The sequence below is a fragment of the Enhydra lutris genome, unplaced genomic scaffold, assembly GCF_002288905.1.
Source record: "Enhydra lutris kenyoni isolate GAN:26980312 unplaced genomic scaffold, ASM228890v2 scaffoldscaffold7, whole genome shotgun sequence".
Lineage (NCBI taxonomy): Eukaryota > Metazoa > Chordata > Mammalia > Carnivora > Mustelidae > Enhydra > Enhydra lutris.
Window position 1 is genome coordinate 29,932,909 of NW_019154091.1, and position 12,716 is coordinate 29,945,624.

A 12,716-nucleotide genomic window follows, 5' to 3' on the forward strand; every position below is an offset into this window, starting at 1 on the left:
AAAGGGGTCCTCTAAGCAAAGAGAGACCCCTTTCAATATTTCCTGTAGAGCTGGTTTGGTGTTTGCCAATTCTTTCAGTTTTTGTTTGTCCTGGAAGCTTTTAATCTCTCCTTCTATTTTCAATGATAGCCTAGCTGGATATAGTATTCTTGGCTGCATGTTTTTCTCGTTTAGTACTCTGAATATATCATGCAGCTCTTTCTGGCCTGCCACCCCGGAGGTGTTTTGAGCATTAAATGAGATAACAGATTTACCATGCTCAGGAGTGTGTCAGGCACAAAACAAGTGATCTGTTCCTACCGTTGCTGTTACTAGGTCAGAAACTAAATTATTATAAACATGTGTTACACCAACATTATGCTATGTTTAGTTCTTGTCTGATGTCCCCTGCAAACACTGAAGTTGTTTTTAACTTAATTTTTTTAAAAGATTTTATTTATTTATTTGTCAGAGAGTGAGAGAGAGTGAGTTCAAGCAGAGGGAGCAGCAGGCAGAGGGAGAAACTAACTTACCCCTGAGCAAGGGAGCCTGATGTGGGACTCCAGGACCCCAAGATCATGACCTGAGCCGAAGGCAGATGCTTGACCAACTGAGCTACCAAGGTGTCCCCAGAAATGTTTTTTCTGGATTGCTAGTATACTGATATTGCATTTTATTTATTTATTTTTAAATTTAATTAATTAATTTTTTAAGAGTTTTTTTTTTTTAAAGATTTTATTTATTTGACAGAGAGAGATCACAAGTAGACGGAGATGCAGGCAGAGAGAGAGAGAGAGAGAGAGATGGAAGCAGGCTTCTTGCTGAGCAGAGAGCCCGATGAGGGACTCGATCCCAGGACCCCGAGATCATGACCTGAGCCAAAGGCAGCAGCTTAACCCACTGAGCCACCCAGGCGCCCCTTAATTAATTAATTTATTTATTATTTGACAGACAGAGTTCACAAGTAGGCAGAGAGGCAGGCAGAGAAAGAGGAGGAAGCAGGCTCCCTGCTGAGCAGAGAGCCCGATGCGGGGGGCTCGATCCTGAGATCATGACCTGAGCTGAAGGCAGAGGCTTTAACCCACTGAGCCACCTAGGTGCCCCTGATACTGCATTTTAATGTAAGTGCTACCAAAGCGAGCATGATACTGCATTTTTATACCCGGCTGAACTGATAAGATGCATTCAAAGAACATTTTCTAGCACAAGAGAACTCTATGTATCAAAAAGAAAAGACCAGCAACAATTCCCTCTAGAAAGGCACTATCTAAATTGTAAAGGAGAATCTGTCAGTGACAGTATCATTTTTGTTTAGTGTTTGGTTTTGTGTGTGTATGTGACATATCAGCCATTTATGGTAAGAAATCCTCTGTTTCCATTTCAGATAATGAGGTAATACTAAAAAGAAAGTATCAGGATATTACTGCACAGCGTAAGCATTTCTACCAAGGATAGATTTTTTTTTTTTTTTTAAGATTTTATTTATTTGAGAGAGAGAGAGAGAGGGAGAGTGGAGAAGGAGAGTAAAAGGGAACTGAGCAGTGAGCCTGATGTGGGACTCGATCCCAGGACGCTGAGATCATGACCTGAGCCAAAAGCAGATGCTTTAACCCACTGAGCCACCCAAGCGTCCCCCAAGGATAGATTTTAAAAGTATAATATATTTGAGGTGAGGGACAGGATCAGGGAAGCAACTTCAAAGCTCATCTAGCATCAGCTTTCTTAGTTAGCCCAGCCCTCACATTGATACAGGTTATAAGGAAAATATATGGAGTCGTGAGGGCTAATAATTATACTGTTACATCAGGTTTTATTTAATTCATTTGCTTTTTTTTTTTTTTTAATTCATTTGCTTTTTAAACACTTCTTTAAACACAATTGCTCTGGGAATGTCTGAATGCTGTTTTTCAAAAATTACAATACGGAGTGGCAATTAAACCAGCTTCTAGGGAAATACAAAGTTACAAACCTTGAAAGAAAGTCATTGGAAGATTCCAGGCTTCAGGCTGATAATATTAAGTGTGCCAGATAACTAGCAAACCTGATCTCCAAGATGCCTTTGGAGCTTTTAGGCTTCTAATTTTCTTTAATGATTCTAGAGAAAAGGTGAAAATATTTCCCAAAGCTGTTTAAAATGTCTATTAACCTATACAAATAATCTGCTTTTACTAGGAAAAGAAGAACAGTGTTGAACTATTTGTGTCTCCTGTAAACCGAAAAGGAGGGACTTCAGATGCTCTGCCGTCTGAGGAAGTGCTGCGTTCACTTAATATAAATGTTTTACATCAAAGTTTATCCCAATTTGGAATTATAGGAGTCTCCCCTGAGGTATGTTATTCATGGGATATTTCATTTAGAAACATGCACAGTTCGTGTGACAGGGTAACTCGATCCCAGGAGGCGTCGAAATGAAAACTGTTTATGGTGTGTTATTTGATAATAAAAATCTCCCTAAGGGTCAGAATTCTCTGGCCCTCATACTTAATATGTTTATTCCTTAAGGAAATTTATTTTCACATCAAAGATCCATTCTGAGACACTTTCTTCTCTAAATCTTTATGGTCTTATAACTTATTTCGACTTAACCAGTAAATTATACCAAAGAGAAACCATTTGGATATATTTGTCAGGTGATTGCTTGAAACTGTAGGGTCAAAGAAAAACCACTCTGCTTTCTTCCTTAACAGGTGTACTCCTCACTGCCTTCATGGTCAAAGTGGTTACCAGATACTCACCTTTGTCCACAACTTTGGAATTAATTGGAAATGCATTTTTGTTTGTTTGCTTTGCTTTGTTTCCCAAGGAACCCTGTTTTAAGAACTGTGGATAGAGTCTTCATAGTGTTTTCTAAATTTGACATTTTTTTTAAAAGATTTTATTTATTTATTTGACAGACAGAGATCACAAGTAGGCAGAGAGGCAGGCAGAGAAAGAGGGAAGCAGGCTCTCTGCTGAGCAGAGAGCCTGGAGTGGAGCTCGATCCCAGGACCCTAGGATCATGACCCGAGCTGAAGGCAGAGGCCTCAACCCACTGAGCCACCCAGGTGCCCCATAAATTTGACATTTTTTAAATTGCCCCCATCGTCTCTGCCATCCTCACTTCTGAATAAATTCAGTCCCTCCCCCCCCTTTTTTTTTTACTACTTCTGCTTCGTCGCACTGTAACAAACTCACTAGAATGATCACCTAAATATATATAATTAAATCCGCAAAATCATAGAATCAGACTTGAGGGAATGTACGTGAACATTTTATAGATGCAGAAAGTAAGGCCTGTTGAAGTGAAGTGACTTCATCAAAGTGACAAGCAAGCGGAGTATAAAACAACATCTGACATCTAGACGTCTTGATTCCTAGTCTCTTCCCCTTTGCAGGAAAGCACAATGCCTCTCATCTCAGCAAATATCACAGGTGTGGTGCAGAAAGCTTTGATACCAGACTGAATTTGAGTCCCAAAGCCAGCCACTAGGATGCGTGTGACCTTGGGCAGGTGATTTAATCTCACAGAGAGATTAAATCTTTGCCTAATATTGGCCTCTCGGAGCCTCAGTCTCTTCCTTTCCAAAATGGATCAATTAAAAAAAAAAGTATAGTTTTTATCTCATAGACTAGAAATATGAATTAAATTTTAGAAATACATATGGAAGTCCTCACCTAGAGTAGGCACCAAATATAATTTGAACGCAGGACAGTTTTTTTTCGGGCAGGATGAAAATGTGTTTCATCTTCAAACCATGACTGTAACAGCCACCTCCAGCTGCTCTGGCTGCATTAAGGTCTGCTCCCCTCCTTGCCCTCTCCAAGCTCTGCCCACCCCCCGTCACATACACAGGGGATTTTTCTCTCTTGTCACACAGTCATCGCTCTAAAAGGAAATCTGGCCATGTTCTCCGAACGTCAGGATTCTTCTCTGGCTTCCTAAATGCTACAGAATCAGGTCTGGATTTCTTAATATGATACGAGGTCCTTTGTGCACTGGGCTTTCTAATAGTTGAACAGCATCCTCCTAGTATCAGCAACTCCAGACTCAGAGGGTACCAGGACACCCCCATACCTCTCTTCCTTCCAGGCTGGTGCCTATGTCGGTCCATCTGCCCAACCTTCATTCAGTACCTGGCATATGATGGGCACACGAACAGCCGAGTGTTGTGTAGATAATATCCAAGTTGGACAACCAAATGAATAAACAAACAAATAAATAAACAAAAAAAAAATGTGATTTTCGCTTTCAACAAATTTCTATTCTAGTAGGGCAAATAAGACGTAAGCCGCCAAGGAGAATATAGGGGAGGTGTAGGTAACGGTACCACACTGAGCTGTAAGAGCTTTGAGGAAGAAGAGGCCACCTCCTGCTTCCGAGAAGAAGAGAGGGTCCATGTGAGCTGTAACCCCCAAACCCCTCACCAACCTAACTGCATGTGACTCTGACGGGCCTCCCTTTTGTTTCAAACCAAACCCCATTTTCATATCTAGGTCCTTGACCTAGGCCTTGCACACTGTCTTGCTCAGGACAATTCTTCAAACTTTAAGAAGACCATTGGGTTAATTTATTCTTCTTCCTAAAAGCTTTCAGTGAATATTATAAGCATCCCTCCCTGTTGCTTTATTCTGAGTTTAAGTGAGTCATCCAGATTTGCAAGCCCAGAGAAGCTCACCATACCAAAACCTAGTTAAAATCAAGTGTTTGTCTTTCAATACACTTCAGCCCAGTAAAGATGAGGAGCTTGTCACAGAACTATTAACCCACAGTAGACCTTAGATCTGTACTGCACTTGAATAATGGAAGTGTATTTGATGGTCAAAATGGGATATATTTTATGAAAATAGAGGAATTTAGAAATCTAGAAAATCTAGAGTCTAGAAATTATTACATCATAGAAGACTAGGAAGTATTCTAATTGGATATAAAAGGCCTTTCATTAAGGACAGATGGATTGTTTGAGGGCCTTTGTTCAGGCACTTCTGGAATGGACCCAGCATTGCCCTCTGACCTAAGCTCTAATGTGCAAACAAGAGAAAACCATCTATGGTCATGGGCAGCCTCAGCCACGTATAGTCCACAGGGGCACTGAGGAAGCATTTGTTGATATTTGTTTAAGCTGGTGATGGTATCCCGTGAGTTTCCTCATGTCTTTAGTCATTATTGTCATTAATGTGTGAGAACAGCTTATGCCTCAACCCATTCTTTCACATTTTTATCCAAAAGTTATAGCTGTACTATAGTAACTAACATGTTTATTAATAGGAAAAAACAAAGAATATTTGTATTTTGGTTGTTCATCCTTTATTTGGATTATAGAACACTGTGAATGATGTCTCAAAGAATTCATTTCCAAACTTACATTAAGTACTTTCAGGGAAGGATGTGTTTTCTGCTGTTGTCATTTCTTTATTTGCTTGTTTGTTGTTTGTTTTTTTTTTATTAGAAATGACTCGTGACTGGGCACCTGGGTGGCTCAGGGGGTTAAAGCCTCTGCCTTTGGCTCAGGTCATGATCTCAGGGTCCTGGGATCGAGCCCTGCATCGGGCTCTCTGCTCAGCAGGGAGCCTGCTTCCCTTCCTCGCTCTCTCTGCCTGCCTCTCTGCCTACTTGTGATCTCTGTCTGTCAAATAAATAAATAAAATCTTTAAAAAAAAAAAGAAAGAAAGAAAAGACTCGTGAGAAACAAAAATACCAAACAGAGAATTACTTTTGTTCATTCATCTGTTCTCACTTTGAATCTAAGTTTTATTTGGAGAAAAGACATTATTTCTTTTATGACCTAGCATGATGTAGGCACTTCAACATTATTTTATTATAAGATGCTCGTAAACATAAAAGTAGACTTCCTGTTGCCTTGTAAGTTAAAGCTTAAGGAAATAAAATGAAATTCATTATTTTAACTTCTATTTTTAGATGTTTTTATAAAATGAATTTGAATATTAAATAATTAATTAATTAAAATCTATTGAAACACGAAGCTCTACACTGATAATAAAAAATGATTTTAGGATTTGCTGTTTTTGCATAATTGCCAATTATTCCCTCTTGACAGGTCTTCTGCTTCAAAGGAGAAAGTTACCTTTTTTAAATAACAGGCCAGTGTGCTGAATGATAGCTTTCGTGGAATATTTCCAAAGAGAAAAAAAACGCACCAAATAAATATGTACCGTAACCCATGAGTATGGAGACTGTTCGTTCCTTGAAACTGCAACATGAGCCAGGGATTTAAAGAATTTTCATCCTGGCCCTCCAGTACAGAGGAGAAATGTGATTACTGTTAACATGTGTCAGATCATTCACAATGAACTGTTCACTTTGTGCACAATCCAGTGGAAGTTGGGCATTTGTCAAACAAAATTACATTGTTGGTGGATATACCTCATTTATCTGCCTAGTTCAACCAATTTGCCAGATAATTTATAATATTTCCGTTCCATTCTTATTCTGTGTGCCCATCTCTTCTCAAAAGCTTTAGCTCCTAAAGTCTCCGTATCATCTCTCCTAACATTTGGGATGTCTCGCACCACTTGGGATCAGAATTGGTTTAAAAAAAAAAAAAACAAACAATAAAACAACTATAGTGCATCAAATTATTAAACAGGATATAGAGATATCGTGTTATGGATAGAGGAAACTGCCCAAATTTTAAGTAGTAGACTAAAATTTTAAGTAGTAGCAACTTTTTTCACGGCAACAAAGTTAAAGGGCAAAGCAATGTAGAGAGTTGTAGCTGTGAAATCAGAAGTAAATATGGTACAGGGGCGTTGGGCTTGACCTGACCATGGAGACTCTGAATTATTGAACCCTTGGCCCCTCAGGCAAAGGTTAGATTGGAGATTCATGGGGGTTACAATCTTTTGTCTTGTAGAATCTTAACTACTAACTTTTTCATTTATGACCTTGTCCTTATCAATTTTTTAGATCTCTGTACAAATATAGTAGGGCTCAGCAGTAATGGCATGACTCAGAAGGAAATCTATTTACCAAGAAAGTGCAGTGACTAAGTTCTAGGAGTTCAAAACATGTGCTTTTCTAACTGGGAGTGGAGGAGTGGGGGTAGGAGGTTAATTCTTCCCCCAGCACCACTTTGGTTAAAAGAGAAAACAAAACAGATTTGTCTTAAGCAGAAAGGAACATGTTGATGTTCTAGGAGGTGTCGAACTATAGCAGAAAAAAGAAAAAGAAATGAAGAAAATAAGGTTAGGAACACAAAATCTCTTTCCACCCACCTAACCACCCCTTTTATCCAAATTTTACATGAACTAAAGCTCTGATCCTCATACTCGAATTTGACAAGTTTAGGCTACCTACTTGAAGGCTTAACCAGTTTGCTTTTATAGCAAGCAAGAGATGTTATTTAATTGCCTGTAACAAACTCATTTCCATGTTTATACCTGATTTCTACAAGAGTTTTCTTTTGTACTAGTTTCCAGCTATAAATATAGCTGGAAACTATATTTATTATATAATAATTAAACTATATATATATTTATTGCATTAAATATGATCTGGCTGAGGTCAAAGAGTAAGAAACAAGTCACCATTTGAATCCAAGACTTCCTTTCCAGAAGGATATTGGTTTCGTCTTTTTTTTTTTTTTTAAGATTTTATTTATTCATTTGAGACAGAGAGATACAGAGAGAGAGTATGAGCAGGGGTAGAGGCAGAGGGGAAAGGAGAAGCAGACTCTTACTGAGCTGGGAGCCCAATGAGGGGCTTGATCCCAGGACCCTCAGATCATGACCTGAGCTGAAGGCAGCAGCGTAATTATCTGAGCCACCCAGGCACCCCAGATACTTGGTCTCTATTCATTTCATCAGGCGAGTATTTTCAGATTCTCCCTCAACTTACCACTTACATGTTTTTATAAGACATACAAATCGGGGTACCTGAGTGACTCAATTGGATAAGCGTCTGCCTTTAGCTCAGGTCATGATCCCAGGGTCCTGGGATTGAGCCCCGCGTTGGGCTCCCTGCTCAGCTTGGAGCCTGTATCTCCTTCTCTCTCCCACCTCCATCCCCCCTCGTCATACTTGCTCTCTCTCTCTCTCTCTCTCTCTCACTTTCTCTCTCTCTTAAATAATTAAATAAAATCTTTTTAAAAAAGATATACAAAAGATATACAAATCATTTATTATATCTATGAATTTGTGTCTTAGAAAGTTGGCAAGATGTTATGGTGACCATATCAGTGTTTTATAAACAAAGGATGTTAGCAAAGGATGTTACACTAGTAAGTATAAAACTAAGACATTCATTCAACTTCTTAAAGTCATTTTTATAATCACAATTGAACTCTAAGATCCTTTCTATTCTGTGTTGCTCAAGTCCCCAGCAACACTCACTTGAGTTCCAGGATAAAAGTTTTCATAAAGTAGTTTTTTTAAGGCAAATATTCTTTTTGTCTAATTATAAATATTGAATATATTTTATTTTTTTTAAAGTCTTGAAAAATAATTAATAATCACTTCAAAGTTCAGATACCTACTAGGACAGGTTTTTGTTCAAGGCGCTTTTTTTTTTTTTTTTTTTTTGAGATAGCTATTGATTTCTCATGATCCTGTGAGTTGACAAGGATTGGCTAGGTGGCTCTTCCCTGTAGTTTAAGCTGAAGTCACCCCAGTAGTCACATTAAACTGGGCAGTCATCAGCCACTGGTGTGCCCAAGAGAATCTCATTCCCTACCACCTCCCTCCATGTGGCTTTTCATCATTTAATATCTTGTTGCTCAAATCTTTCTTAACTGATGGAAACAAGATCCAAGGACAGACAACTATTCTCACTAAAGGGAATAAAAGGCATATTTAACAAAATGGAATTTTATTTTAGAGATTTTTTTTGTTTACTCATTTGAGAGAGATACAGAGACAGAGCACAAGCAGGGGGAGAGGCAGAGGGAGAAGGAGAAACAGACTCCCTGCTGAGCTGGGAGCCGGACGTGGGGCTTGATCCCAGGACCTAGGGATCATGAACTGAGCAGAAGGCAGACACTCAACCACCTGAGCCACCCAGGTGCCCAACAAAATGGAATTTTAGAGGCACAGAAGCATTTGACTTGATTTAGCTTTTATGTTTACCCTAACCATAGACCATTTGATTGCAAGCTAGAGTTTCCTTAACTATAAACCTATAAATTTCACTGAATTATAAAATTTAATTGCACCCTAAGATGTGATACTAGGAGGTATAAAACTAAGATATTCGTTCACGTTTTATTCAACTTCCTCTCCTTGTTTCACCCACTAAGTGGTAAGCCAAAATAATTTAAAAAGCATAAATAAAACTATTTATTTTACCTTTTATTACTAGATAGTTCTGGACTTTCCGATGGTCTCTGTTGCTTTAAATAAAATATAATATCCTAATAATTGGCATGGTCGAGGTGAAACAATCAGATTTTGACAAAGTGGGCTGCATTTAAAGGGGAAAAAAAGATTTGATGAAAGAGAGGGAAAAAAAAAAGAAGGAAATGATGTAGACATTATTGCTCTGTTTATAAAGACATCATGAGGTTTTGTCTGCACCTGTTTCACTTTTGTTTAAAAGTCAAGAGCTGCACGTAAGCCAGGGTGTTGGTGCTGTGGGAGGGGACTTAACACAGAGTAAAGAAAGCTTCCGAAACAATTTCTTCAACACAGAAAAGAACAGAGCTCTTTCACTTTATGAACCAGGTAATTTCTGAGAGAGACTGGTGGAGGGATGTTTACGAAGTCCAGGACCCAATTTGCCATGTCAGGCATGCTTGCTCCTGGACAGGAGATAAAATCATCTCTTAATGTAAACGGATGGTAGTCCTCGTCTTAGATCAGGTTGAGAAGCAGCTCTCGTTGCGGGGGAGGTAGGTGTGTTCTACTCCACTGAATGGAATCAAGCTAAAAATATGTTTAGTGTCTGATAAGAATGCCATTCTCCTCAAACTCTCCTTTAACGTCGGACTTTCTGTTTTGCTTTTAAAGAAAAATGTTTTACAAGGGCAGCACGAAGCGGACAAAATCTGGAGCAAAGAAGGATTTTATGCTGTTGTCATTTTTCTCAGCATCTTTGTTATTATAGTAACGTGTTTGATGGTAAGTGGGCTTCTTTCTATATTTTATCCCTTACTGAGCCACTGCTTAGTATTATTGGATACACTGCCATTCAAAGGAATGTTGAAAAGCCTGGGAACAGAAGCTAAGCCACTATCCTGGTAGACTGGGGATGTTTCTCTGACAACAGAGTGATAGGTAAGGAAAACCTATGGAATTATGGATTCTGACCTGCAGAATAAGGTTGCAATTGCAGTGGGGCCTTTAGTAACTTGATCAACCTGGGATGAAGCTTCAAAAAGTGATTTACCCTGGGGCACCTGGGTGGCTCAGTGGGTTAAAGCCTCTGCCTTCGGCTCAGGTCATGATCCCAGGGTCCTGGGATCGAGCCCCACATTGGGCTCTCTGCTCAGCGGGGAGCCTGCTTCCTCCTCTCTCTCTGCCTGTCTCTCTACCTACTTGTGATCTCTATCTGTCAAATGAATAAATAAAAAAATCTTTAAAAAAAAAAAAGTGATTTACCCAGATCCCTAGAGCCCTCAAAGTCAATAAAGTCTCATGGGCACACTTTGGGCTTACTTTATTTTTTCTTTTATATCATCTTGATGGAACTCAGGAAAAATTTGAAAAAGAAACATGTCTTAGGAGCAAGTTTATATCTTCAATAGTGGTTGATTTCCTTATTTTTAAAAGACCTGGATAGCATTCTATGACATTCTAGGCACTAAAATGAGATGATTATAGGCTCAAAACCCACATAATTCACCGTCAACTAAATTTTTAGATAAATGAATACAAAAAGTATAAAAGTATACACTGCAAATAGCTCTATAAAGTACAAATTACAAATATGTAGCCTTTAAAAGTACTTTTCTAATTAAAAAAAAAAGGAACCCAGAATAAACCCACTACACTAGGAAGTGCTCTTTGGTATTGGATGAGTTAAGAGATACTTTTCAAATACATTGGTAAGATTTTCCTATTCTTTTGAAAATTCTGTGATGTAACTTAAAATATTTGAAGTTTACAAATGGATCTTAATGTTTTTTCCTTTGTGCTGCATTCTTTTTAATTGTGTACATTTTCAAACATATTCCTTCTTAGTTTTTAAATGTTCCCCCAAAGACAACAAATTACTTACTCTTTCCACAGCCAACAGTGTTGTTAAGTGTCTTATTGGTTTTTGTTCACTTATGCTTCCCCTGCTAGGAAGGGGTTTATGTTAGAAAGATTAGAGCTTAGTTGGGAAAGACAGAGGCTGTGTAGGTCTAAACTTGAAGGATATAAAACAATTAAGACCTTCAATAGGGTGATGATGGGTATATTTCCTCGAGTCTGAATGTAGGAAGTAGTAAGGACATCCTCAAGCTTCCATCATCATGAATCCAGAGGCATCTGTCTCCTATGGGAAGATTTGTAGAAAGAAGATTTCTAAAAATTGTGACACAATAAACATGAGAAAATGTAAGAATTGAGTAAGAAAATCAGTTTTTGTGTATTAAATGGTGGAGATTAGGGGGAAAAATTAGGGAGACAAAGTTGGAGGTTTTAGGGAAACTGTGGCAGAGACCACTGGACATTTTTTAGTACTTTAGAAGGTATGGTTTTTTTGTTACAGTTAATTGCACTTTAAAATACTTGGGTCTTCTTTTCCTTAAAACAGGAAACCTTGAGTGCTGTTTTCTCTCTTGTCAGGCATATTTAGGATGTTTTTCTGCTTCACAGATGAAAAGATGAGAGGAAAAGGAGAATAGAAAGGGGTAAAGAGTGCTAAAAGTAGAGATTGTTCAGGCAGGAAAGGGGTGAGATTGAGCAGAGCAAAGACAAGGAGGGAAGTGGCAAAGCAGAGTTTCATTTTACCTTGTAGGACACGATCCAAGTTCTGCATCTCTAGCTCAAGGAGTCCCCATGTCTCCAGCATGACTGGCTAACCCTACAGGACATATATCGGTCTCCTGAGGCAAAAGGAGCTGTCATGACCACACTCTCAACCACTCGAGACCAGAGAACAGCTCTTCTTTTCCCAGTGTGAATGGGAACAGTGCAAAGTACCAATGTAAAAGTCAGAAACCTAGATAAGTCTGCCCCAAAGTTACTGGAACAAATCGAGAAAGGAATGTTTCAAAAGTATAGGAGATCGCAAGTAGATCCATCCACTCATTCAGTCCACAGATTCCTGCAGGGGATCCCCTGTGGACCTGTGGTTGGTGCTGTGGCCAAGGAGAGCGCAAGACCGGTGGGGTCCCTCTTCTTGTGGGGCCTAGACTCCAAAGGCAGACACAGACAATAATTAAGTTAGTATTTTTTTTAAATCAAATAGCAGACATACGTGTGATTCCAAGTATTTGACCTTCTGGAAAAGGCAAAACCACAGAGACAGTGAAGAGATCATTGGTTGCCAAAGGTCGTGGGGGAGGGGATGAATAGTGGAGAGCCACAGAGTTTCTGGGCAGTGAAACTATTCTGTGTGACACTGTAGTGATGGCTACATGACATCACAGATTTGTTAAAACCCGTAGAATGTGTAACCCAATGAGCGAGCCCTACTCTAGACTATGGACTTCAGTTAATTGTAATGTATCAATACTGACTCATCAGTTGTAACACGTGTAATCACACTCATGCAAAACGTTAATAGGGCAAATTGTCTGGGGAAGTAGCAGAATGCGGCTACATGAGAACTCTGTACTCTCTGCTGTTTTCTGTAGACTTAAAACTGCTCTTAAAAA

The 12,716-nt window shown here is 39.0% G+C and overlaps 1 protein-coding gene across 3 annotated transcripts in view; it reads left to right on the forward strand.

Annotated features, from left to right (window-relative positions):
* Nucleotides 1-12,716, forward strand: part of LOC111142112 (protein tyrosine phosphatase, receptor type R) — a 240,409-nt gene that overhangs the window by 129,476 nt on the left and 98,217 nt on the right. For 2 of the 3 annotated variants that reach the window (XM_022495078.1, XM_022495079.1), the window contains exons 4-5: nucleotides 2,152-2,307; nucleotides 9,919-10,029. In XM_022495078.1, coding sequence (XP_022350786.1) covers nucleotides 2,152-2,307; nucleotides 9,919-10,029 — 267 coding nt within the window. Of the gene's footprint in view, nucleotides 1-2,151; nucleotides 2,308-9,624; nucleotides 9,634-9,918; nucleotides 10,030-12,716 lie in introns of those variants that run through there. The other variant, XM_022495080.1, reaches the window with a different exon arrangement.